This window comes from Zosterops lateralis, assembly GCF_965231275.1.
Source record: "Zosterops lateralis genome assembly, chromosome: Z".
NCBI lineage: Eukaryota > Metazoa > Chordata > Aves > Passeriformes > Zosteropidae > Zosterops > Zosterops lateralis.
The window spans coordinates 71,192,277-71,219,268 of record NC_139800.1 but is presented as its reverse complement, the minus strand read 5'-3'; the positions used below and the strand labels follow the sequence as shown (position 1 = coordinate 71,219,268).

The 26,992-nt window shown below is 43.8% G+C and overlaps 1 protein-coding gene across 1 annotated transcript in view; it reads left to right on the top strand.

The window, feature by feature from the left end:
* Positions 1-7,419: 7,419 nt before the first annotated feature.
* Positions 7,420-26,992, top strand: part of GRIN3A (glutamate ionotropic receptor NMDA type subunit 3A) — a gene marked incomplete at its 5' end in the record, with an annotated part of 67,935 nt that continues 48,362 nt past the window's right edge. The window contains one exon of the mRNA XM_083884067.1: positions 7,420-8,034. Coding sequence (XP_083740193.1) covers positions 7,420-8,034 — 615 coding nt within the window. The remainder of the gene's footprint in view (positions 8,035-26,992) is intronic.

Below are 26,992 nucleotides of genomic sequence, written 5' to 3'. Positions count from 1 at the left end.
GAAGCAAACCAAAGCAGTGCAAGGGTTGCATACTGCCTGCAATAATTTAATATTTGCTGCAGAATTTTTTTTTTTTTTTTTTTTTTTTTTTTTTTTTTTTTTTTTTTTGGGGGGGGGGGGGAGATATAGTGCAGAAACACCACGATGCCAGAAAAGCATTATTGATATTTTTTCGAAAACTCTGTGGTTTCTCCATGAGGTGTTTGTCTGACCTCACTATTCAAATGACATTGATGCTCATAACAATTTTGACACTGACTTCAAACAGATTTATTTTTTTTTTTCTCTTTGCACCTCTCTGAATTTTCACAAGCACTCAAACTGTCATCTTGGAATAAAGAAGCAAAAAACATACAGGGAAAGTTGCATTAAATCCAGCCTGGTCCCATGGAATGGCATCATGTTTTCATGAAGGATATCCTGAGCAGGGCCATGCTAGGGGATCTCCCAGTGGAACAAAAACTGGAGAAGCAATCTTTCTTGTGAGCCTGCCTGCTGAAAAAACATTCAGGTAAAAACCCAGTGTACTCACAGCAAAGATACACAGCCACATGAGCACACCACTCCAGGAACCAGTTCCATGCTCTGGGTGAGGGCATGCCAGCTCAGGGAATGAACAGTGGGGGTTGACTTTTCTTCTTCAACAATTCACTGTGGATATTGGGATAGCACCTTCCTGGCATCAAGCTGGTTCTTTTTTGACAGGGCTCTAGCCTGATCTTTGTTTTATCTTCAGTTCTGGAGTATCCAGACAGCTCTCTCCTGTAAAGCTGGTTCCACAGGAGTTCAAGATCCAAGAGAGAGCCTTTATATCCAAGCAGCTCCTGGATTCCCAGCTCACCAATGGCCTAAGATCAGGACCTTCTAAAGGCTCTCTGTGCCACCCATAATGATGGTGTAAACAATGCTGTGACCAGTCTTATCTGCTGGAGCTTTTTCCATCACTGTCATATGAATAAACAAGACAGAAGATATGACAGAATGGAATACATGCAAAAGTAAAAATAACTAAAGGCATTGATTGAAACGTCAGGTAGAGGATCAAGGTACTAAGCCAGATAATTTTACAAATCAACCAAATCACTACAAATCACTGGCTTCTCTTCCAGTTGTCCCTCTGTCCAGGATTAATGTATCTCCAAGATGAGAACAACAGGGAGTATTAAAAATTACTTTCAATGAGGAAAACATGACCAAGCGTCAAACTCAAAACGAATGGCATGACCAAAATATACAGCAAGTGGAGATCCCAAGAGAGTTTTACAGCTATTTGTTTATAAAAAATATACACTGCCACCTCAGACAGGGAGCAATAAAAACAATCAGCTGGATCACTCACACTGACAGAGAGAATGATGCTGTCACATGCAGCTGAACACTTCCACCCTCATCCTGGCAGTGGAAACAGGGCCCATAGAGTATATTTGTGTCTCCTTTAGGCATCTTTAGTCAGTCCCAGTGATAAGAAGCTGTGACTGAGCACTAGTGACTTTTTTTTTTTTTTTCTTTTAATAGGTACTTAGAATGTCTTGAGGTCTTCCTGTGGTAGCATTAGTTTTAGAGAGGAGACTATCAAAGCCAGAGGGAGTGGTGGGCTCTGTGCCACTTCCTGTCAGTGTTACAAGGTGCCCTGCTGCTCTTCTATCCAAAAGGGATCACAGAGACAAAGTGGTTGACTGCCTGTTTTCCTTGAGCATCCTCTGACGGGATCGGTCTATCTGGATTTATACTGCCAAAAGAAACAAAGTGGAAGTTTTGTTCAGGTACCAAGAACTGTCTCAGCCTCTCTTCTGAAGCAGTAAACTATCACATAGCCCAACTGGTGCAAAACAGTTGTTTGGATTTGACACCAAACCTGCCCACAGAAGGATATTTGCAAGCCTTAAGTGTTAAGTGTATGAATTTTAGCAGAAAATAAACCCTCTTGCAGATCAGAGGGGCTGGGTTCAGTTCTGGTTAGAAGCAATTCGGCACCATCAGCCTGGTCACGTTCAGTGGGAACAATCATGATCACAGATTCACACATGATCACAGATCACAAATAGTGCAGTTTATTGAAAGAACAGAAATAACAGACTCAGAATTGCCATGGAAGAATGCATACCAGCTGTGACAGAATTCCAATAAAAACCATAATATTGTGTTAACCTGTGTAATAGTAATCCTACACAGAAGATTACCAAAGAGGTGTCCTCTCCTAAGGGAAGGGAGAGCAGAGGAACCAGTCATCTGTCTCCATCTAGTTTTTTGGGTCTTCCTCCTAGCCAGGTGAAATTTCTACCCTCCTGATATGCAGTCAAAATTAACCTCCTTCTCTCTCTTAAAAACAGCAGGACCAAGACAGACAGTTGAGTCATATAGTCATATATGTGGTAGCACATACCTCATTAAGCTTATTAGCATATGCAGGGTGTAAACTTTAAAAGACAGGCAAAACTCACTTTTTGGCTGTGCTGTCCTTCAAATTTTCAAGTCCCACAACCTTGTTCCCTTCTTCGCATGTTACCTTCACAGGACCTCCCCCACAGCCAGCCCAGCTTTCCTGATGTCAGCCATTCAGATCTCCATCTGCAAAGATAACAGAATAAACACAGCAAGTGCTGCACATAATAATCCTTGGCCCTTCCCTGACTCCTTCAGGGATCACCATCCATCTCACAGTAAGTCTGGAGCAGCCGGTGCACTGATGATCCACCACAACAAACTGAAGGTTTTTAAACATGACACTCAACATCCTTAATACAATTTTAGATATCTGAAAGTGTTTGCAAATTTATTTCTTCTGGCTGGTGAAAGAGTGTGGAGGACAGAAAGTAAGAAACATCCAGATGACTATTTTTCTTCCCCTTCAAGTGGCAATTCAAGTGAAAAATATAGCATTTTGAAATCTTGGAAACTGCATTTAGATAAATTGGAGCATCTAAATAGAAACAAAAACAGTCCATTCCTAGTAAATGAAAGTATTAACTTTATCTGAACAGTTTATTTTTCCCTAATTCTCATTTTCTAACTATGGTTATGAAAAGGGGAGTGGAGGACTCATTCCAGGCTGACCCAAAATAAGCCTCTCACCCACTCCAAGGCTAAAGAGACACTGAGAGATGTCCTGCATCTCAGCTCATGACTTGGGCCTTTTAGAAGATGTGAGCAACTAAAAAAGGGGCAGATGAACATGAATTTCAGTAATATAACACTTTGCAAGGCCTTGGGGTTTTTTTCAGCAATGAGAGCAGAACAACACAGAGCTGGACAGAAGGACTGTGATAATCTATTTTCAAACAAGCCCAGTTGCTCAGAGGAAACAAGCTTTGTAGAAGGTCACTGTGATACATACAGGACAAATGTTCTGCAGCCCAGAAAGCAAACAAACCAATTCTACTTCAAAGAAACGACAGTGAGCCAAGCAAGTGGAAAGAGCAGCAAGAGAAATATGAGTGGTGATTTTAATCACATTTCCCTGCTGCATTTTTTATTGCTGAAGGGCTTTCACCAGCTCTGCTGTGATGCTCAGACATCCATGAAGGATGGATACATACTGTGGCCACAGTTCTCCAGCAATCAATGGCACCAGCACTGCTCTGTTCATGGTTACACAGGGTGACAACCAGCTCAGAGGAGCTGCATCCACTTGCCTGGGTCTGCCTGGTCTTATTTCAGTTGAATAACTAACACAAAAAACGAGCAGAATGGACATTCCTATGGCAGCAACCACTGTGAGCAATAGAAAATGAGGGAGGAATGTTGAAGGCAGCCAGTCTTTAGCATGAAGTTGAAAAAAGTCAACAACTCTGTCAAAAATTATAATCTGTATTTTATTCTGCCCAGGCAGAGAGACTGCAGTACTTTTAAAAAGCAAAGTACAACTGATAGCAGTCTCCAAGTACTTTATTAGGCTAAAACAACTGTGGTCTTTTGCACATGAATATTTATGGAAAAAAAGCAGAAAACTTAATGACACAACTTTCCAAATATATAAACTTTGGTGGTATTTATATACTTTTTCAGGGCATTTTCTGGAAATATTCCAGCCCCTCACAGAGCAGTATTTAAGGAGTACTTAATGTCCTCTTAAAAACAAAGCCTCTGTTCAAGCCTTTTTTTAGATCAGGGACATTGCAGAGAATTTTATTAACAGAAATATTTGAGCAAAGAGTAAAAATAAACAATGCCAGAGAAGACCATTTCATAATTTCTTTATCGCTATAAATAATCAAGCTGTAAAGATACTTACAAGATGTAGAGCCTTTGAGTCAAAAGCATTACAAACAAAAGTTTGACCACTGTGTACAGTTCAGGTTTCTAACAGTGACAACTTGCTATGACTTGTTCCAAACTGAGTCCAGAGCAGGAATTGTTTACAACCATAATCCCCAGAGTAGCCCTGATGACCAAGAAATCATATTGCAATCTGGTCATGAATTATCCACAAATGAAAAACAAACAAACAAACAAACAAAACCCCCAATAAAACAAAATCAAACCTAAAAAAACTAAAAACTCATCAGAAAAGTCACAAACAACAAAAAGAAGTAGATATTGAATGACTTCACTTTATTAATTGATTTCTAGTGTAATTTTCAGAGCTCTTTCAATAACAAGGTTCATTACCTTTCCTGGAACACATACTTTTTTAAATTAGTATCACCTGTGCCCAAAAGCCAGAAAAGATTTGCTTCTATAATGATGCATTAAATGAACGACAATTTAGGGTTGTCTGTTAAGACACAGAAAAGTCACCATTTCTTATAAAAATAATTCCCACATGAAAACCAGTAATTATCTAACTACAAAGCATAAAATTTATGTGCTTGCCTTTTTTTGTTTTTTTTTTTTTTTTTTTTTCGCAAACCTGACAAACAGGATGCAGACAACAAAGACAACACCTCTAGAGCTGTACAAATCTCAGGTGATCTCTTTCTCACTACCTGAAAGGTAACCCCTGTGGTTCAGGGAAAAAGAAAAATTTTTTCTGCACTGTGTGAGATTTACTACATCCAAAGCAAATTCTCCCAGTCAATAATTCATTATTGCTAACAGAGGAGACTTAGAACACCTGTGTTAGCACAATCCGTTCCTTCAAAGAAAATGAGGAAAAGTGACAGGAAGAAGCTGGGCTGATCAGACAAGAAATAAAAATGTGATTACAAGAGTAGAAGAAAAAAAGGAAGAAGAAAGGAGAAATAGAAAATTGTTGCTCACTCTTAGACATACTATCAGCTCACCTCTACAGGTAGAACATGGTGCAGTCTTGGGCTACAGACCACCACTCTGCCATCCCTAGTTTTCCATGTTGGGAACCAATTTTGCCACCTTGTACCAATTTAGAGAGAGCAGTGTGACAGGAACACTAGCTTTAAAGCACACTGGCAGGTGTGATGGCAGCATGCTGGGGATAAGGACAGGTTGGGAAAAGGACATATAAGACAGAGAAACAGCAACATGGCTGCCCAAGACCTTGGTAAGACCTTGTTTGAAGACTTTGTACACCTCCGGTGACCCCCACTCAAGAAAGATGATTTTAAATCAGAAAACACACAGTTCAGACCTATTGGGAGGCAGTAACCTCCTCTTTTATGCAGCGTGATGAGAAGTGTTTATTCCTATGCAGATCTTGTGCATAACAATGTAAGAAAAACCAAGGGAGGAAAACAGAGCTTTTTTAGAAAGAGTAGTAAAATATTGTCAGAGGTCATCCAGAGATGTGTGACTGTCCCATCCCTGGGAACAGTAAAGTGAGGCTGAAGGGGTTTTGAGTAACCTGATCTACCTGAAGATATTCCACTTAGCCAGGAGGGCTGGAGCAGATGGTATTTAAAGGTCCCTTACAACCCCAACCATCCTGTGATTCTATTATTACCTTCTTCTTCATAAATATCTATGAAAATAAACCTCAGAGAAAAGGGGAAGAAGGTTAACATTCAGAGAAGAGCTTAGGTTAAAGCACTAGGTCAGGGTAAGCTGCTGGAGTTGACACAAGACTTCTAAACACTCCAGGAGTGAATGTCTCAAGCCATCCTTCCATGCAGGGCGGCAGGATGCTGCAGTGCACTCGGGACTCAGCCAAACAGGGGAAGATGACAGGAATCCCACGGGCAGAAAACACATCCCGGTGTACTCCAGCAGGCAGCCAGGGCCTCGCTGACAGGGAGCCCCTGAGATGATTTCCCCGCCATGGCAAGGGGCAAGTGTGGCTGCAGAGAGGGATTCCTCCGAGATCCTGGCGATCCACCACGGGGCGTGGAGCGTGTCCATGCCCCAGGCACAGTATTGGCGTCTCAGACTGGGGGTCAGCACGGCTCCAGGATTAAACCCGGCTACCAGGACTAAGACAAGGACAGGGACTTCCCCTGATCGTTTCAGACGCGCATCTCAGCTCTGCCCTGTTTTCCCTTAGCACAGGAGCGTTCTGTCCTAAAAGCCACGTCAGGCAATGTCCCGGGTTTGCGGAATCAGGATCTCGGGTCCCACAGGTCGGAAAATGGTTCTGCTGGAAACAGCAGCGCCTGTGAAGGCACCGGGCTGCCTTCGACACGAGCAGCAGCGGCAGAGACAGCTCCCCCGCCATCCCAGGGGGGACCGCAGCCCACCTGGGGTTCGCAGCCCCGGGGGCTCGGAGAACTGTTCCTCTGCCCGGGAGCGGAGAGGGGGAGCCCCAGGGCATCACCGGACTGACAGCTCCTTCTGGGCTGTCCCGGGACCGTCCCCGGGGGCGAAAAGGGGCGGCCCCCAAGCCCCATCCCACCCTGGGCGGCCCCCAAGCCCCTTCCCAGCCGGGGCGGCCGCGGGGGCGAGTCCCGGGGCCCGGGGAGGAGCCGAGCGGGGCCGGCGGTTCTGGTCCCTCCCGTTGAGAGCGCAGCGCAGCCCAGCGACCGCCCGCAGCCACACCGGCAACTTTGCCCGGCGCCGGAGCCGGCGGGGAGCGCTCCCAGGGCTGCGGGGGGACAAGGGCACGGGGCTGGAGCGGCGAGCCGGGCCGGGATTAGGGGACGGGAAGGCTGCGAGGCGGGGAGCGGAGCCGGGAGCGCGGAGCGGCGGCGGGGAGCGGGGCAGGGGCGCGCTCGGCGGGCTGGGAGCGAGGGACGGAGCCGGGCAGAGAGAGCCCCCCGGGGCTGGGGCTGCGGGGAGCGGCCGGGCAGGGCAAGGCGAGCAGGGCAGCATCCCGCTCCCGGCGGGATAGCAGCGGGCACCGGGCGGGGGTCGCAGGGGCTGGTGCCGCCCCGACCCCGCGGACCCGAGGGGGGCGGTCCGGGGGCTGAGCCTCCCACAGCCCCGGGGCGGGGGCGAGGCGGCGGCGGCCCCATGGGCGGCGGCGGGGGTGGCTCCGGGCGAGGCCGGCCCGTCGCTGATGCCGCTGTAGCCCGCCCGCGGGGCGGTTGATGCGGGCGGCGGGGTCGGGGGAAGCGGCGGGGGCTCCCGGCCATGTGCGGGCCGGGGCTGCGCGGGGTCCTGGGCCGGGCGTGCCTGCTGCTGCTGCCGCCCTGCGCGCTGGTGCTGGCGGCCGTGCCCGGCGCCGCGTCCCACCCGCAGCCCTGCCAGATCCTGCGGCGCATCGGGCACACGGTGCGGGTGGGGGCCACGCACCTGCAGCCCCGGGCGGCCCCGGGCCCCGCCGCCTGGGCCGGGGAGGCGTCGGGGGCGCGCCCCGAGGGGCCGCGGGGCCGGCGGGCGGGGGGCGGCGGGGAGCGGGGGCGGCCGCCCCCCTCGCCCCGGGACGCGCTGCTGCTGGCCGTGGCCAACCTGAACGGCGTGCCCGGGCTGCTGCCCTACAACCTGTCCCTGGAGGTGGTGATGGCCATCGAGGCGGGGCTGGGCGACCTGCCCCTCTTCCCCTTCTCTTCGGCCAGCGCCTCCTGGAGCAACGACCCCGTCTCCTTCCTGCAGAGCCTGTGCCACACCGTGGTGGTGCAGGGGGTCTCCGCCATCCTCGCCTTCCCTCAGAGCCGCGGGGAGATGCTGGAGCTGGACTTCGTATCGGCGGCGCTGCGCATCCCGGTGGTCAGCATTGTGCTGGGCGAGTTCCCCCGGCGGAGCCTGGTAAGGCGCCGGGAGCACGGGAAAAGCGCTCGGGAACGGGCTGGGGTCGCGGCGGGAGGACTCTGACCGGGGGAGAAGCGCCGGGACTCCAGGGCTGCCGGCATCTCCCCTCGGTCTCCCCTCCCTTTGGCGCCCCGGTCCGCCTTATCTCCGGGGTGGCCGGGGACGAGCATCCTCTCCGTGTAAAGAGACAGGAGCTCGGTGGCACAAGAGAAGTTGGTAGCGCGAATTCATTCACTGTTGTGAGTTGTAGAGCCGAGAGCAGAAGGGGGATCCAGGACACGCATTGCATTATCAAGAGAAGGTTACTGGGGAGGGGGATGCAAACAGAAAAGACCCTAAAAGGCTTTCAGAGTGTTTGTTAGTGGTCTGTTTATGGCCACTGCAGGTTGGGCACCAGGTGACACTTCTCAGGGAAGTTGCTCAGTGTAACTTGACTTTGCATCAAGCTGAGCTAAAGCACCAGCATTTTCTGTACTTGTAGTTGGTACTAGGTCAGATTTTTGCTAATTAGAGTTGCCTAACTAAAGTACTGGAAACTGGCAGCCCAGCTTGACTGTTTGATTGTCTAGCTAAAATAGAAACTGAATTCTTTGTGTTTGACAAAGCCTCAGGCAGAATTAGAAGTAGCATCAGGAGGTGGACTTTCTGTCGTACAAATATGGCAACTTAGTGTTACACGCTCTGGAGAGAGGTGAGAGGTACAGCATTTTGCAGCTGTGTGTCAGGAGTCATCTTCAGGTAAAAGAGATGGAAAAAAAATGCTCTATTCTGTAAAAACTTGGGAAGAGAAGTCATAAGTAAATTGGTGCAATCTACTTTTTAAGTACAGGATAAATAGCTGTTTTATATAAAAATAGGTAGCTCGACTTTGGTCCCAAAATGTAGTTAGAAAAAAAAAATTGCCAAGTGAATTTGCTTTGCAAAAGCAAACATAAACCACAGTGTGGATCACATTTCTGTGGGTTGGGGTTTCCTTTTCAGTTTCTGTGTGTTTGAATTGTGTCAGAAAATGTCTGTGTTTGTTATCTCCGGGTGTGTAACTGTAGATGTGACTGCTGTATGCTGGTCTGAATCACAGAGTGGTTTGGGTCAGAAAGGAGGATCTCGTTCCACCCCCTGCCATGGGCAGCGACACTTTCCACCAGACCAGGCTGCTCCAAGCCTCATCCAGCATGGCCATGAGCACCTCCAGGGATGGGGCAGCCACAGCTTCTGGGCAACCTCTGCCAGGGCTTCGTCATCCTCAGAGTCAAGGATTTCTTCCCATTAACCCATCCAACCCTGCACTCTGATATTTTGAAACTGCTGCCCCTCTTCCTGTCACTTTATGTCCTTGTCAAACTCCCCACTCCAGCTCTTTTGTAGCCCCTTTAATTCAGCTAGGCTTCTCTACCTCAGCAAAACCCATGTAACTCAGGTCTCTCTAGATTTAAGCAGAAACTCAGGGGTTATCAGTGCTGCTGAATTCTGTTACTGGTAGTGCCAGCAGCATCCAAGTTTGCTGTTACATCTACTAGCCTTGCAGCTGCAGTCACTATGGTGCTGGAGTCAACAGCCAAAGCTCCCCAAGGGCCAAATCCTGAACCCAGTATTTCCTTGCCTTGGCTGTTAGCATTATTTTATCTTCCATCTCAGAGAAGGGTCTAAGCTGCCTGAGTTCACAACATGTTTTCAACACACACAGCACAGGGTTTGATTTCATTGCTGCTTTCCACGGACTTCAAAGCTCTTGCTTAACTTTCAAATTGTTCTCAGTGGGGAGCCCAATGGTTCTGTCTATCCAAATCAGGACTTTGTTCTTAAGCAAACTTTAGCTGGTATTGTCTTCAGTGACAGTAAAACCAATGCCTAGCACTGCGCTTGTGCTGAACAGACTCCCATTTTTCTTTCAGGCTGAGCTAAAAAAATTACTTTTCAAGGATCTGTGGATTTAGAAAAAGAACTCAGTCTTACTCAAAGGCTAGCAAGTAATACAAGTGTGTTAGTCTCTCCAGGTTGTCTTGGAGGGGCTGACGCCTTTCTGAACACTATTTTTTCACACTTTCACTTATTACATACCATTTTAAGGCTAACACTGCAGGCAGTGCTACAGCTGCCTTGCCTTGCATCCATCCTAGAATTACAAGGTTTCCAAGAGCATATTGGACCCAGGAGTCCCTGGAGTTGTTTGCCTCGTCAGTCTCTGTTGCTGGCAGGGATTCTGTATTGCTCACAGTCCTATAGCAGCACTGACATGAAATGAACATGCCACAGACCTTTCACCTTCCTGTCCCTATAGACCTGGAGCTGCAGATTGGCCTCTTCTACAGACTGGCCATCTTGGAGAAGGCAAATGTAAATCACATTATTGTAGACAAGGCAGATTTTTTGCTGATAGGCCCAGCATGGAGATTTCCAGAGAAGAGAAGACTGATTTCTAACCCTGCTTCTGAATTCTTGGGCTTCCCTGGGGTCATCCTTCCTACTGATGCTTGGACAGAGCATCTGCCCTCCCACAGAACCACTGCTGCATGCCCTTGGGAGTGCCTGCAGGTATCTTTCTTCCATTCAGGGACAGAAGCAGACCCAAAACTTGTTTGCCCTTGGAGTGCGTTTTGCCCTGTGTGCATGTGAAGACGATGGCAAACATAACAAACCCAGTATTCACTAAATGCTGTCTCATACACTTTCTCTTCAGCATTCAAATCTTTTATTAGGGTGATCTTGAAGTAGTTATGTCTAGCAAAGTCTCATTTTCCACACTACACTAGGACAGGAACATACACATGCCATGTCTGGTACTGCTGCTGAATGTTAATGTCATTACTTCATGCAGAAATTTACAACAGGCAAATATTCACTGTAATTGAAAAACACTTTGATCTTGGAGCAAATCTTCTCTAACATGACAAAAAGGAGTGCTTAGAATGAAAGAGAAGGTAAAGATCCAGAGCTGAAATAAATGTCAATAATACTGCCTGTTGTCTCTGTGGTATTTGATGATGGTAATACTTCAGACGTAGCATGAGAAGAGACCCACAGCATCACAGATGAGCAGCTATAGTCATGTAAGATACTTAGACTGTGTTTTCAAAAGTTTTGTGGTTGTCCAAGCATATTTAAAAATCCATTTCTCATTAAATTCTACCACCCCAAGGAGGAAAACAAACAAACAAACAAAAAAACCCCCACAAACAAGCAGTTTCCCCATTACCTGAACAATCACAAGACAACACCCATGACAAGGTGTGGTATTACACTTGTTCTCCCACAAGCAACAGCTTGTTCTGGAAGTCCAGGAGTATGTTGGTTTCAACGGAGGCTACAGAGTTAACTGTGACAGACTTTTAAAATTTTATATCTGTAATTTAATTGGTCACGTACACTAACAGTAAATCCAAGTGCTGTTGTGACCTGAAAAAATGCTACGTACTTTTCCCACTTTACTGTCATTTCAGTAAATTTTCACACTCAGTAAGCAACAATAACAATTGAACACTGTCATTCAGCAAGGAAAAAAACCCACTGGATTTCTTCACCACTAACACAAATGCAAATTGCAGTGCAGCGTTGACAGCTCATTATTTTGGATGCAGCAGCTCACAAGCACTGATGCCACTGAGGCATGGCTTATCACCTTATGTATGTTTGTATCAAGAGAAGCACTTTATTTTTTGATTCAGAATTGCCAATATCATTAATAATTTTCCCATGGATGGAACAGGGAAAAGATCTATACATCCAAAAGATCCAGCAAACGTGAACCTTACATAAATACAGAGCTATTGCTTCTAGTAGTACAGCTCAGAGCTGACAGTCTGGGAAGAATAGCCCATAAGATCCATTTTGTTGATGATAGTATCAGAAACACAGGGGAGGTCGTGTTTGAAGCAGTGTTCTCTGAATTTAAAGGAATATTTTTAGTGGGTTTCAGATAAATCAGGACCTCTGATGACTGTCAACATGAAAAGGAATCTTCTCAGAGCAACTAAACAGAATAAAGTATTTGCAAATCATCAGCCCCTGCCAGTCTGTGCTTTTCCTGGTTTCTTGAGGAACTGAAGCTGCAATGCTACTGATGGATGCTGTGGCTCAGAAGGGGTCAAAAGAATAAATAAACCAAATCAGAGTTCCAGGTTAGACTGAATTTGCCAGTGAAATACCAAACTCAGCCTCAGAACGGATGCTGTAAAAAGAAACTGCCTATAAACATTTATTTTTTCATTTGTTTTTAAAGGAATTAAGCTATTTTTTAAAACAGCATCCTAATATATATTTATATTATATATATATCGGACTACCCTGGGTGAGGAATTATAAGTCTTTTTGGAAATAGGAATGCCACTGTGGATACAATGTCCTCAGAAGTCATATGGACGTGCAAGACACAGACTATACATTGCACCAGCGAGGGCAGGCAGAAATTACAGCAAAGGGATGGAGATGTCAGAAAGCTTCTGTCCAACTGAATTCCCAGAGACACTTTTTTTCTTGCCTTCTCAGAGCCAGAATTTCATTTTTGCAGAAAAGTGGTTTTGATTGGCTGGGGGAAGAAGTTTTAATAATTCCATTTTCCCGGGAGAAGTGCAACACACATTTGGTTGCAGACTCTTGTTATTTAAACTGTCTCTGCCAATCTGTCTTAGTCCAGATACTGAAAGCTTGTACTAGTACCTGTGTGGATGAGGAATATGTATTCAGTCTTCCCCTGTGGCCAGCAAGCCTCCTCACCTCACACCAAGTAAACAGTGAGGTGGCACTTGCCTTTTGTGTACTTCAGAAGGGTTTATAAGAGGGGCCTTGAGAGGAAACAAGGACAGAATTTGAGAGGATGTGCAAACAAATGCCTGGTTGCTTCTCTTTCAGGCAGAAACCTCAGTTATATTTCCTCTATCAAAAATCTTTGCATGGAACAAAGAAAGGAGGAAAAAAAACACCCCCAAACTAGTATCCTTATTTGAGTTAGAGAGTTTAAGGAAGTTAATCACAGCTGAAGAAAATTCCTTTTCAGAATGCAGGAGAGTGGTGAGAATGTTTTTACTTCAGCTCTCTCCTCTGGTTCCTTCATTTTAGAGTACCTTGGAGACAGAAAGAGGCAGAAGTCTGCTGGGATAGCACTCATTCAGAACTGGCCAGTAACAAGATTTTCTCATTGCTCATCCCATGCTGATTCTTCGATGCAGAAAAGCTGAGTTAACATAAAATTCAGTAGCATACATGATGTTTATTTTGGGTTTGGCTCTTTTCTATTTTGGATGTTCACAAAACAATGTCTTCCTCACTGCTAGGTCTTTCATAATGCATTGCGCAAACTCCTGACAGTGATGAGTATTAAAATATGACAGCCTTAAATCATTGATTATTACTTTGCTGAAGAACAGGCATTATCAGAAGAAACATCAAAGAATACTTGGCTTAATCCACTGAGTAAAAATTATAATTTTGCCTAGAATAGACAAATTTAAAGACAACCTGCTGTCAGATTCTATATGAGTACATAAGTTACTGTGCTGAACAGATTGTTAACAAAGAAAAGTAAGTTGGAGTATTCAACATAATTTCCCCTAAGAATTTGTCCAGAAAAGCCAGTGGAAGCAGAGCTATAGAAACTAGAAATCATGAAAGGATCTTGTGATGCGTTATTCAATTTAATTCTTGTGATTAAATTCAAAGACTACTTACAAAAGTTATCATTTAGGGTATATTTAATAAATTGTTTGCTGTTTAAGCCCATGAAATACTGAAAACCCATAGTGTTAGGTCTTTAGGCTGTACTGGATCTTGTTACAGTTTTAAGCCCTCAAATAAAATGTTTATATCATGTTCTATTATTTCCCTTCCTAGATTTCCAATTATTTTTTAAATGTGAAATAAAACCAGGCATAACATGGCTAGAATTTCTGCATTTATTGTAATCAGCACAAAATTGGAAAAAGCAGTTTCTTTTAAAAACATAAACTTGCCTTCCAACAAAGAATCAGACTATAAACGCGTGTTTCTGTGGGTCTTACTGAAGGGCTTTTAAAGAGTGGAAAGGTTGTGTTCTCAATTTGGTGGAATGAGAGTGCATCAAATCTCACTGCAATACAAATAGCTGTACATTGCAGAGTTTGTTCTGAAGAGCTAAAAGCATCCAGAGAAAAGAGGAGGAAGAAAACAAGAAAAGGAAGCAAGAAACTGGAAACATCACATGGCAGTGACGCAGGGGAAGAGAAGGAGAAAATAAGCTGAACTGAGAAGAGAAAGAAGAGGTGCCCTTCCCTATGTCTTTACTCTTTGTAGTTCTGGCAGCATAAAGCAAGAGAACTGAGTTTTGTAGGAAAGCACTGGGCAAAGAGCTGGGATCACCAAGCACAGAGAGGAATGGCTTGCCCAAATCAGGGTTGGAATCACAGAGCTGTCTTGATCTCTGGCTAAGAACGGTTACTTCCAGTGAGTAATGCTGGCCCAAAAAAACATTTTTTCCACCCCCAAAATACATTGTCTTCTCTACAGACTTCTCAGGAAACTGATTAGGCCAGCATCTAGCCAGCAGTGATGGGGACAGGGATTATGTCAGAGGTAGATAATGGTTTTTTGCTGTTGCCAGAGGGACATCTTGCAAAGGGTGTGCGGCTTTGGTGTGGTTGGAAGCCTTGGAATTTTCTGATTAATGGAAGCCTTTTTTCGAACTTCATGCCAAGAATTATGGTCAGAGTCCCTCATGATGCTTTGGGAACCAGAGTCAGACATCTTCTGGTTAGGATGTGGGAGCCGCAGGTTACTGGGATGCATGCAGCTTCATACCAGTAGGTACCCAGAAGGGATTTCCTAATAAGTGGGAGCATGTTCAGGCACAGAGACTTCAGAATTGGAGCTCTGGGCATTAACAACTGTTCTTTACTTCTAGTCTGCCCCTGAAAAACTCCACATTTTCCCCAAATCCTGTCAGTCAGCTAGATTGGTTCTCACCACCACGAGGAAAGGGTGTGCAGATGGTGGAAGTAGCATAAGAACTGGGAGAAGGATTTAAGCTTGAGTAGGCAGCACTGGTAGATGATTCATTTATTAACGGAGTCACACTCAAGCAAAGCTGCTTGTTCAAGGGGCTCCTCATCAGTGTGACTCAGAAGTTCTCAGCCTGGCCCCAAGTGCTTTGCAGCTGTCACAGCAAGCTGATAACATTGCTCTTGGTAATTATGGACAGCTCCATGAAGAATTGAGACAGGCATACCACAGCCATTGTAATGGTGCATGCTGCCCTTGTGGGGCATTACGACCAAAAGTTTGTGTGCAGCTGGTGTTGGGACTTGGATTTGGCTGCAGATAGGTTCCAGAGCATCTCTCTATTCAGGCTTGATGTTCACCCCTCAGACCTGAGCTCTATGTGTCATTTCCCTGCAGTGTAGGTCCATACAGCCACTGATGAGCATCTTGCATCCCTGGAGAGCAGGAATACCCTGTTGGTACAAGCAGAAAGCAGATGCCACCCCCAGCCAGGCAGCCACCCCTGTGCCTCTGCAAGCTCTGAGTGCCTTGTGAGAGGGCAGATGATGCTGAACCTCTTGGATGCTCCCTGCTGCAGGAATGGTGAGCTGGGAGTGCCCTCATCAGCTGATGGGAGAGTTCCCAGTTGGCAGCAGTTCGGAAGGGTCTGGTGTACAGTGTTAGTGCTGGATAATTAACTTTTATCTGAAATATTTTGACCTAGGTGGCTGCAGGCTGTGAAAGGGTGGGGTGGAGGAGTGGAGGTGGGCACAGGTGTACCATCAGCTGTGAATTACAGTACTGTAATTACTAAACCACAGTAAATGGGGAAATTACTGTGATAATTTCCTTCTTATTAATATACAAGAAAGTTCAAATGTTGGGGAGCTCAGAAGAAGCAGCCACCATTTTTTCCTCTTCTTTCTACGGTATTTTTATTACTCTTCCTTCACCCACTTTTATCTGTGATGATAATTTCCAAAACCTGTTTTACAATGTGGAAAGCATTTGAGTGGATTATAAAAATCTATGAACGTTCTGCACAGGCATATTTTAAACTCTTAGTATTTCCCTGAAGGCATGCTATCCCACTTCCAACCTCTTTAAGACTGTGAAGGAAACAATTGCCCATGCTCTTCATGCGACATTTTGCAAGACATTCTAACTTGAGACAGAATTAAAAGACAAGACAGATCTTCAAGCATCAACTGAGATTTTAAAAATGAAGTTTTGCATTTATTGCAAAGAAAGAGCTATTGGACATACCAAATAATAACCAGAAAGAGCACCTGAATTATGTACCAGCCTCTCTCAGTGATGCTACTGATAAAGCAGTTGCATTACATTCATTTCAATAGAGTACTCACTCAAACTGGCTTAAAAAAATCTTTTTTTTTTTTTTTGCGAATCAGATGAAAAGTCAGCATCATTGAGTTCACAGTTAGATAATTTTCCAGTGCTTTTTTAGGTGCAAGCATAATTATTACTTTCTGAGCCTGTAAGAATCACTCATATGTAGCTGCTTTCTGTAAGACAGCAGTTGTTTTTAAGGATTTTCTGTTCTCAATGTAAGTATCAAAAGTGGGGAAAACAGATCCAACCTTTACTTCAAGCTGCTCCATTTGAGAGTGTACTGAAAATGTTTTAGCTGTGATTTACATTGTTTTAGTGTGCTAATACCATAGAGCTGATTTTACCCTTGCCTTGGAAGGGCAGCAAGTTGAAGAGTTAATGTGCCTGGGTTTCCTCTAAAATTTTGTGTGTGGTAAGTGGCAAACTACATAGCTCCGAGGTGACGTAGACACTGACAGCAAACACTGTTGAGGCAAACACAGGTAGTTACAGCAGACAGCATTGGTGTTTTTTGTTTTAACGTCAAAGAATGAAAATTTCAGATGTCTCATCTTCTGTCCCTGGAAGTGTTGAAGGCCAGGTCGGATGGAGCTCTGGGCAATCTGGTCTGATGGAAGGTGTCTCTGCCCATGGCAGAGGGTTGGAATGCAATGTTACTCCCCACCCAGAACATTCTGTGATTCCATGATCTGTGAAAGTGTCTGCTGCAGAGCTCATGACCAGAGAAGTGGTAGAACATGGCATAAGTGTTTCTTCCTCAGAGATAATGGGGAGAGAAAAAACACCCATCGATCACCTCTATAAAAGTTCCTATTGCAATGTATTAGTATAGAAATATCCTGGGTAGGCTGGTATGGTTAAGAATACTCTTGTGGCATCTGATTAGGAATCTTGCATCAGCAGTCAACACAGGGAAGCCAAAATTGTGATTATTCAGTCATCCTTATGATCATCTCTATATACACATGAATTATTTACATAGTACAGGATGCTTACAAGCTTGTTAATTAAAACCTCCTTTTTCACTTCTGTTATACCCCTAAGATTTCTTCAGAGCTTGTCATCCTTCTAATGACTTTTATTTCATGTACATTAAGCAGTATTTTGTTTAATGTTTTCTTCTGTTGTCTAAATTGAAAATCCCTTAATGTGGAATACTCTTGGGAAAGGATTCCTTCACACCGAGTTTGTTGTTAGAGAGAGAGCTCAGTGGTAGGTCTGTTTTGGATATTGATGCCCAGAATCCCCAGGAATGCTCACATATTTTTTCGGATGCTCTGTTATCTACCTACTATTCCATTTTCTGTGTGGCATGCTCATTTCCTCCTTTCTTTATCTTGCCCACTGGCCTTTGTTCTGAGGTCCTGTCTTCCACTGTAGGATACTACAAATCCTGAACTTACACTGCAGAAAAAGACTGCAAGGTTCTATTGTGATACAAATGATCAGCAACATAAATTGCTCATCACTCACTGTTCATCTGCACTGAAGAGCACCAAAAATAAGGCACTTATTTATAAATAGCTCAGCCTGCTGGATTCCAATGAAACACAGTTTTGTATCTTCCCACCATTTTGACAGTGCATATAAATATGTAACATGCAGTTATGTGGAAGTGAGCTGTGCCACAATGTCCTCCTGGGGTGTTCACAACCTTTACAGGTTTGTGAGTTGCAAATTTAGACCTGTGGTGGGATGCAGCAGTGCCACATGATTAGCAGAAGAAAGATGCTCTGTTTGACAGGGAATGGGAGCTTGTTGACCAGCTCATACTGCCTTTGTTTTCCCTCCCCAGAACTGTACTTTAAGAAGAAAATGAAGTGAGAATTCACAGTGAATAATACATCTGATAATCACAGACATTTCTTTTCTCTGCCTGAAAACCACCTGAAATTTCTGGAACAAGCCAGAACAAAGGAATGGCTGCATCCCATAGTCATCAAAAACATCTATGGGATTACTTCCTTTTACTTCACTGGCTTTCAGTAAGGACCAGTCTGAGACACAGTTTTGGTTGTCTTGCTAAGCCCATGATTCCTTTTTCCCCCAGTCAAATAAGCATGGGAATTGGAGATATACATGGAGTCTGGAACTTGCAAATAGTCCAAGTGTTTGGTTTTGCTGTGCATTTTCTATGAGAATTTGTCCTAGTATAATTTGGTTACCGAAGTGTTCATGAAAAGGGGAGAATATTCTTGTGAGGAGAACAAGAGCAGCCAAAGCAAATCCTTTCAGTTGTATGAATGCCTGCATGCTGTTTCTAATGCAACTGACATAATTTAAAAAAAAAAAAAAAAAAGTATTCAGACTTAATTTAAGTGTGGTATTGTTTTGCTTTGAATGAGGAACTAGTCCAATAGGATCTGTGGTTTGTTGCTGTGATACAAAAGATATATTCATAAACAAACTTCAGATTTCTGTCCACTCCAACCTTTAATTTTACCTGAATTTGACTTATTTCACAGAGCATTCCCACTTTGCCTAAAAACCTATAGAAATCAATTCACTATGATCAAGAATAATTTAGCCAATTCATCTTTTTGTGGATCCATTTTATGCCAGCACTATGAGAGCAAACACATGTCTTCCGAGAGTCATACAAAATTATTACAATTTCATTGGAGAATAATAAGCAGCAATAGCAAGAGAAATGAGTCTGCAGTCTGACCACTGAACAGGGGCCTCCAATGGGAAATTCAGTCCTCTTCAGTACAGTTAAAACCACAGAAAAATACACTGGTCTGAGTACTAGAATAGCTGCTGGTCTACCAGTCCAGGCATGAGGAAGTCCAGATGTATTTGTGCTTTTTCAGAAGTGTCCCCTGGAAGATGAAAAGTTGCCGGGGGATGTCAGAATTACCCATGACATGTTGCTTGTCTGTAAACGATGACTGCCTGATGTGGTTGCCACTGAAAATGTGTGATGCTTGGGCATGCTTTAACAGAAGATCCAGATTTCTGTGAGTCTCCCTTTGTTGCTTTTATTCTCACTTCTGAAGGTTTCACTCTAGTTTGCCAGGTACCTCAAGGAGCACTTCTGGGGTATCAAAGCTTTATTGCAACAAAATTCAATTCAGCTTATTGTTTTCCACCTTCTTTAGTTCCATCCCAGGTCACTGAAGTGTGTAAAACTATAATTCTGCACATTGCTATTATGACTGTAATACATTCCCCATCCCTGGAAATGTTTAAAGACAGGCTGGATGGGGCTGGTAGCAAGCTGGTGTAGTGGATGGTATCCCTGCCCTTGGCAAGAGGGTAAGGTCCCTTCCAACCCAAACCATTCTAGGATTCTGTGTCTTACACTGGCCAGGCTTGCATTCAAGTGTTAACGTAATGTAAATAATGAAAACTGAAAGGTGGAAAGAAATAAAATCCCAATATTCCTGTGTCTTCAGGGAATATACCTTCTTTTTGTGACTGTTTTTGCTGGAGGTTCTCTCTCCCTGAAGCAGCACCATTTCCTGCAGAGAGAGAGACAGCAGTTTGCATGCTCTTGCCAAACTCTTAGGAGCAGTGATCTGTCATCCCTTCCTCTCAGGTTGTCTGGGGGAATTAGATACTCCTCTGCAACACTCCCCCTTGTTCAGAGTGTTAAAAAGAATCGTGGTGCCAGAAATAGTTGACACAGATTCCTCGTCCCCAGGTTTTGGTTCACCAGACTCTGCAGAGTCATTGTGGATTATTTGCATGAGGATGGAGAGACACAAACATCTTGCAGAGATTAGTGAGACATGATGCTCCCGTATTTTATCGAAGGCACTTATCTGTGTTAAACTCCCAGGGCACGCCTCATTTTCACTGGTTCTTACCCTCTCCTTCAGGAGGATACAATCACCCACTCAAGGAGCAGAAATAGTGCATGACTAACTATGTCACGGAACAAATGATTAACACTAAGTAGTTTGTGCAAGCTGTTTGCAAACAATCCACGTGCCAACAATTACGCTGGAGTAATTTTGTGAATACCTAACTCAGTGTGTTTCATATAACTCAAGACTGGCTCCCATATCATTAAATTCATAACTTCTGTCTTGTTTGCTAAGGTCGTGAATGTCATTATTTCTTCTAACCTGTAAAGCTGGTAGTGTTAGACTTGATTGTGTTAATTAGTCTTGGTAACACCGGACTGGTGAAGCTGCCGGCGGAATGGTGGGTCTGATGACTGAGGAGCTGTTTAAGAGGAGTCACAGCTGCTGTGTTTTTAGAGTTTCTAAGTGACTTTCTAAAACTTGACAAATTTTTAAGTGCAGAGGAGGGCAGGCTAACCCAGGCAGGTCCGTTAACACATCTGGTGCTCCCAGATTCTCAGCAACGCAAATAAAGATGCTGTTCTGCTGCATCCAGAAGACCCAGAGACTCAACCACTGGCGCCCAAGTGCATCAAAATACTTTTAGAGTTCGTTTCTGAGAGCTGAGAGCCTCTTTGTCAGCTGAAATAGCTCATTAGCTGTCTTCAGGGTCAGAAAGCTGACCTGTAGAGAGCATAGCATCCGTAGGCATCATCCCATGAATCAGGGTGGGGAGAGCTGAGCCATGAGGAAGAAAGATCTCGTGCATCTATAAGAAGCTCAAGCCCAGACAAGAGTTTATTGATTCGTTTGGTTAAGAATGTTTGGGTGCCTTTTGACTAACAAAAATGTGCAACCCAAGCAGATGCTAAAGGTCTTAATAAATTAGCTAAATGCCCAATGTGCTTGGGTAATTGGTGCTCTGCAAGAAGTGTAGTGGCTTTTTGGTTGTGGCAGTTTTTCAAACCCTACATAATTCTAAGGAGGAGGTACATTAATTTTTAATGGAAATAATAAGACATTATTTTATAACTGGAAGATATAGAGGCAGTGGAAATTTAAAGGAATTGCAACAAAGATACAACCAGTATCAAAACTAGATTTTGTAGGCCTTTTTCATAATTTCCGTGCTGCAAAACATTCTTCCCATCACCAACATCCAGTCTATTAAATTGTTGCCACAACAGATTTTTTTCCCTTTCTCCTCAAGCAATGTAAGGTATCAGTACACATAAGATTTTACATAAATAGGTAGGTGAAGAACTTTGTTTACAAAGAAATTAAATTGGTATTTAATTGTGTCTCAACAATTTGTGCATCTCCTTCTGACTATCTTTTTCCTACGAGTGTATTGAACTTCCCTACCGTGAAAGGTCTTGCCTGGTAAGAGCAGTATGCTGAGTTATTTATGGATGGACACATTGCTTAAAGCCTCACTTATCACTGCTCCACTGAATCTAAACATGATTCAAAGGAGGGATTAGTATGTATGATTCATATTTAATTGTGACTTACAAATGTTGTGCAATCACTTCTTTCTTGGTCCAAATGACTATGGTAGGTGCAGAGTTAAACCAGACTGGTAGCACTAGTCATGCAAGTATTTGTGTGTAGTAGGGAGGTGAAGGTGTTGTGTATTCTGTCAGGCATTTAGATGAGCCCAGAAGACTGAGTCACAAGTAGGAGCTGTAAATGCTCGCTTGATGATCTTGCACGTTATAAATCCAAGAGTGAGACAGGGATGGGTGATGATTTTTGCCACATTCTCACAAACCTCCCCATAATACTGGCTGTAAAACACCTTCTGCCCTCTGAGGTGCCTGCTACAGCAAGGTCTTGTTTCATGGCTGTATCCAGGACACTTTTGGAATACAGTGGACCATTAGTAACTTGCTTATATTCCCTTAAAACTTTATGAGGAAATCGTGCTACCAAAATGCCTATAGACATGGGGTGCTGATGAGATTTTCAGTGGGATGTTGGAAGAGCACCAGTGCACCAGAGCAGTGTAATGGTGCAAACACCCAAAATATTTAACAACTCATAAAACAAATGGCTGTCACTTCCCATAATTTTTATATATTGAGGCAGTTGTGTCTAGCACAGCAAAGAAATGTAGATTTGGGCCTTAGATTCTGCTACTGGCAAAGGCTTGATATATTACTTAATCCCTTTTTTTTTTTTTTTTCCTTTTTGCCTCTGGTCTGTGCCTGTGTAAAAGGCTGTGAAGTATTTATCTTGCTTGTAAGACTTATGATGGGTGAGAATCCTGGTGGATGTGTCTCCCTGGGGCACTGTGGAGGGGGTTATCCCCATTTTACAGCGGGGTTTGCACACTGAGATGAGGCAGGAATCTCAAATTGGATTGCTCAGCTTCTATATTCAACAGCCAGCCGGTGCCCCTTCTTCCTCCACCTCCTCTTCCTCCTCCTCCTCCTTCTCCTTCTCTCCCGTGTGCCTGGTAACGGGCTCTGTGCAGTCACATAGTTTTTTGGGTTGTTGCTATAACGCTTTATTGGAAACTCAAATGCTTCTGCCTTGGGAGCGGAGGGTGGGCACTTCCTGATTACAGGATCTTGCCTGATTTTGTGGTTTGAATGCTCAGAAAAAGCAATTTCAAAATACAGACATGAAACTTCTACACAGTGGCTTGTCTTTCAGGTTTTTGTTTGTTTGTTAATGACAATGTTTCAAGAGAGTATTGGGAATTAAAAGTACGGAGCACTGGTGAAAGCATTTGCAGTGGGTAGAAGGCTTTGGTGCATTTTCAGAAGTTCAGATTCCTGTATTGTGTTGAAGGTAGTAAGTCTGGACCTTACAAACATCACAGCTCCCAGTTTATCTGGGTTTACCCCCTGCTGAGGAAGGGAACATCACTGTCTGATTAGTGAAAGGTACCCAACGAGCTGAGGATGCCCATGCAGGATGAGACCCTCTGACCCTGGGCAGCACTGTGGGCTTCAGGTCAGCAGCAAGAGGCATTTCAAGTCCACTCAGGACAGCACAATCCAGTGGCTTATCCGCTTTGTCAGCTCCCTGCATCCCATGCAGACTGAATTTGTTTTTAAAAGAGATATTTGATTTTTTCCCCCACTCATTCCATGCCCTGAGAGCCAATTTTAACTCCTTGTTCCTAATTTCCCATCTTTCTAATTAAATCCTTGGCGTATTAAATAAGAAACCTCAAGTGAAGCTGTTTAAATTCTGATCCTGGTTTTTAGCCAAGAATTCACCTTAGAGCCATGTTTTTAATGCCTAGCCTCAGAAAGATGAACTACTAACTGCTAACTTAATCTACACTGGCTTCATTTAATACAGTTAAGAGATCAGGATTTGCAAGTTTAATTCTCAGCATTCTTTCATACAACGAAATCAATATGGAGCAAAATGCCCTTGTAGCTGAAATTAATCCTGTGAAACATGCCTGGAGCAAGGCCCAGCAGAAGAGGATTGTGGTGATGAGCTGGTGCTGGCTTTCTGAGGAATGGGACATGGGTCAGGATTAATTTCCCCTGCTGCATATTGCCATATACATCTATCATTTCAGGGGTGCCCTGTGGAGCACTGCATGGGTATTTCTTTGACAGGCAGAAGAAGAAGGAAACTATAGGGAAGAAAGAAACTTCTTGGGGACAGAGCTGCTGAGGGTATGAGGAGCGCAAATGCTCAGGAAGGGTTGAAAACACTTTCAAGCTGTGCTGTAATTGCACTGGTGAGTGAAAACAGTGCTCCATCAGATTTTATTCCTTGCTGCAGATGTTAATGAGGACTATAATCTAACTGGATTAAATGCTGAGTGCATACACCAGGTATATCTCAGAAAGGAATAGCTGCTTTTGTAAAATGGGATCAGACTCCTTTTACCAACACAGAATGAATCAGTCTTCTCCATGCCCTTTCTCCTTTTATTCTACATTTCCTTCCAGAATTAATTTCTTCTTATTCAGTCATTGTTTTGCTTGTGCCAAAAAACTTAAGTCATACAGAAAGAGTACTCACAGCCTGTCATGCCTATGAAAAAGCAGAATTTTCCAGCAGTGTGCTGCAGCATGTCCATCTTACCGATAGTAAGGTGGAAGCTGCTGAAACAAGGCAAGGATGGGAGTGCTGTTTTAAGGGCCCTTTATGCTGAGGAGCCTGGCAGGCGTGATGTGCCAAGGAGCCCAGTGTAGAGCAATGCTTGGCAATGTGCATCATAATTACAGCCCTGGCTGACAAATTCCCTGTCAGCTCTTGTGCTGTGTTAGTGGCGGTCCTCAAGAGCAAGGCAGCAGAGCAAATACTGCACTCAGTTAACGTGAACTTTGGAAACCCTTTCTATGTGCAAATTCGTTGTTAGCCTAATTGAGGTCCTAGCACTGTTAGCAAAGAAATATTGTTGGTCCCAGTGATGGCAGGCGAATTATGCAAGTGGCACAGCTCATTCTCAGTAACAACATAGTTCAAAATGTAGTCAGAGTCCCTGGGATCATCCTCTGGGTTCCCAGATCTTTAGAGAGACAGAGCATGTGTGCCTGTGTGTTTTTGGGGGCTGGGAGTTGTGACTGACGAGTAATCTGTGTTCCAGGATTTCTCAAGGCAGGAGCATTATGCTGATTTTGGGAACATCTCCCACTTCTGGTCTCTTCTATTTATTCATTAATGGTGCCTGCATGCCTACGGTATTTAGTTGCCCATTCCTCGTTTGTTTGCAGTTGTATCTTACGTCCACATTTGTGGTATGTGGTATGTTTTACACACTGGGTGGTTGTCCTTTGTTCTGTGTTATACTGTTCCTGTTATACTCAAGGTTGTAATCTCCTGGTGAACAGTAGCTGACCAATGGTGAATGGTAACTTTTAGCTCTGCCCCCTCCTGGTGCTGTTCTTTGCTGGCAGTGTTTTCTTGTTGTTACCTTGTGATGCCACTTCTGGGGATCTTCAATATAACCCTGTTCATTTTTTATTTTTTTTATCAGCCTTCAAGCTCTTACTTTTCAACAATCCAATTCACACTTTATTTCTCCAGCCTGGTAACACCTATATCTTTGATCTGGGGTTGTTGGAAATCACTCTAAAAGGCTAATGAGAGTTCTTCTATTAGCAGATCACAGAGTGCCCTTGTATCTTCTTAAATAGGTTTCTTCAAGTTAAACCAGCAGCACTGGTGTGTTACCAACATTTCTTTACAACAACAGTCTTCCTCTATCACACCTCAGATGTGAGAGGGAAGGAGACAAATTTCAGCAAGCCCAGAGTACTTGTAGTATCTGTTTCAATGTGCTGCTCCTGTTCTGGCTCTGCTGCTGTCAAGATTTGAATTGCTTGAACCGAAAATTGGGGAAAAAAGCCCCTCCCATCTGCACTGCCTGAATGACACGTGGGAAAACTCAAGAGTACCTGCTTCAGAGCTCTTCTGAAATGAATCCCTTTGGACTGATAGTCAGGATGCTAAGCACCAGTGCTTGTGAGGTGCTTCTCTGTGAAATGCACTCAGAGATGATGTTGTTAGGGTGAACGTGACACACAGAGTCAAACGGTAAAATCTTCAGAAGGCTGAGAAGGCTCTTTATTATGGCCACATGCTGTCTTTTATATAGTTTTTACAAACCTTGAGGGCAGCATCTAGTTGGTTAATAGCTTTCTTGTTAATTATTCTATTAGTTAGTAAAAGGTGTTTTACTTGTCCATGAACTATATCTATTCTCTGATTGTATTTTCTTTACTGATTCTCATGGGACAAATCCCTTGTTATTACAGGTGCACTTATTTTTCACCCTCAGAGTATATTGTTGTGTTAAAGGAACTTCTCATTCTCAAAACAGCTTCATATGGGAACTTACAGATTGCTTGTTAGTGGCACTTAGAAGAAATGACAGGGTAGCTTTTTACCCTATTCCTACACAGAGATTCCTAGGCAGTCTGCTGAAGGCCTTTGATTCAATAGAATGCTGTTTCTTCTTATGGGGATGATTAAATTCTGCTAAACACCATTTTCAAGCTCTTCGAGCCCATAGTGGCAATCAGAAGAAACCCCAAAAGATGTGCTTAGTGGAACAGCCACCGTGTTTTGTATTCTGTACAAGTGTGGGAAGACTTAAAATGGGGCAGCCAGCTCCTTCTAGCGAGTCCTCATCTGCTTCAGTTGTCCATTCAGACCTCCACATACAGCAGCTCCTGGCAGCTTTTCCTCAAATGTTTACAAGGGTTTTTTTGAAACTGAAGACAATCCTGTGGTGCCTGGGAGTGAGTGCCACACTCTGGACCTGGCCACTACTTCCTCCCATCCAAATTGTATTGCCATTTTAAAGAAATGTCATGAAAAATTAGCACGGGTCTCCCTGATCTGTTTGCACAGGTGACCATGTGCCCTTTGTTTAAACAATAAAGGCAAATTTTAGGGAAGGGAAAATTTTTCTCTATCTTGGATCTGTATAAAATGTTCTTTATTTGAATGTTGTTTTTTCTTTTTTCCTTGCTGGAGCAAAGAGCACCTTGAAGTTGAGCTAATATTACTTAGGATAATTTATAAGTGGCTATTCAGATAAATAATGGACCCTACTTTCAAAAAGCAGCTGAAAGTTCATATTTTACATCTCCTCTTTTACCTTGTAGAGAGCTGTACATATTCAGATTAGTCTGGAGTATTTTTGTGTAGCATTAGAGAAGGCGACCTCAAGTCATGTCTGTCTGGTCTAATAAAAGAAATAATTTTCAAGACAAACTAAGTTAAGATTTAAATTAAGCTAGCTCCTGTAATATAGTGATTTTTTAAATCAGCAGTCAGTGCATTTTTAGGATTTGCATGTAAGCATTGCCTGGATGGATGCCAGACTTCTTTTACTGAAGGAATCATGATCGCTCTGGCTAGTCTAAGAAAGCTGTTCT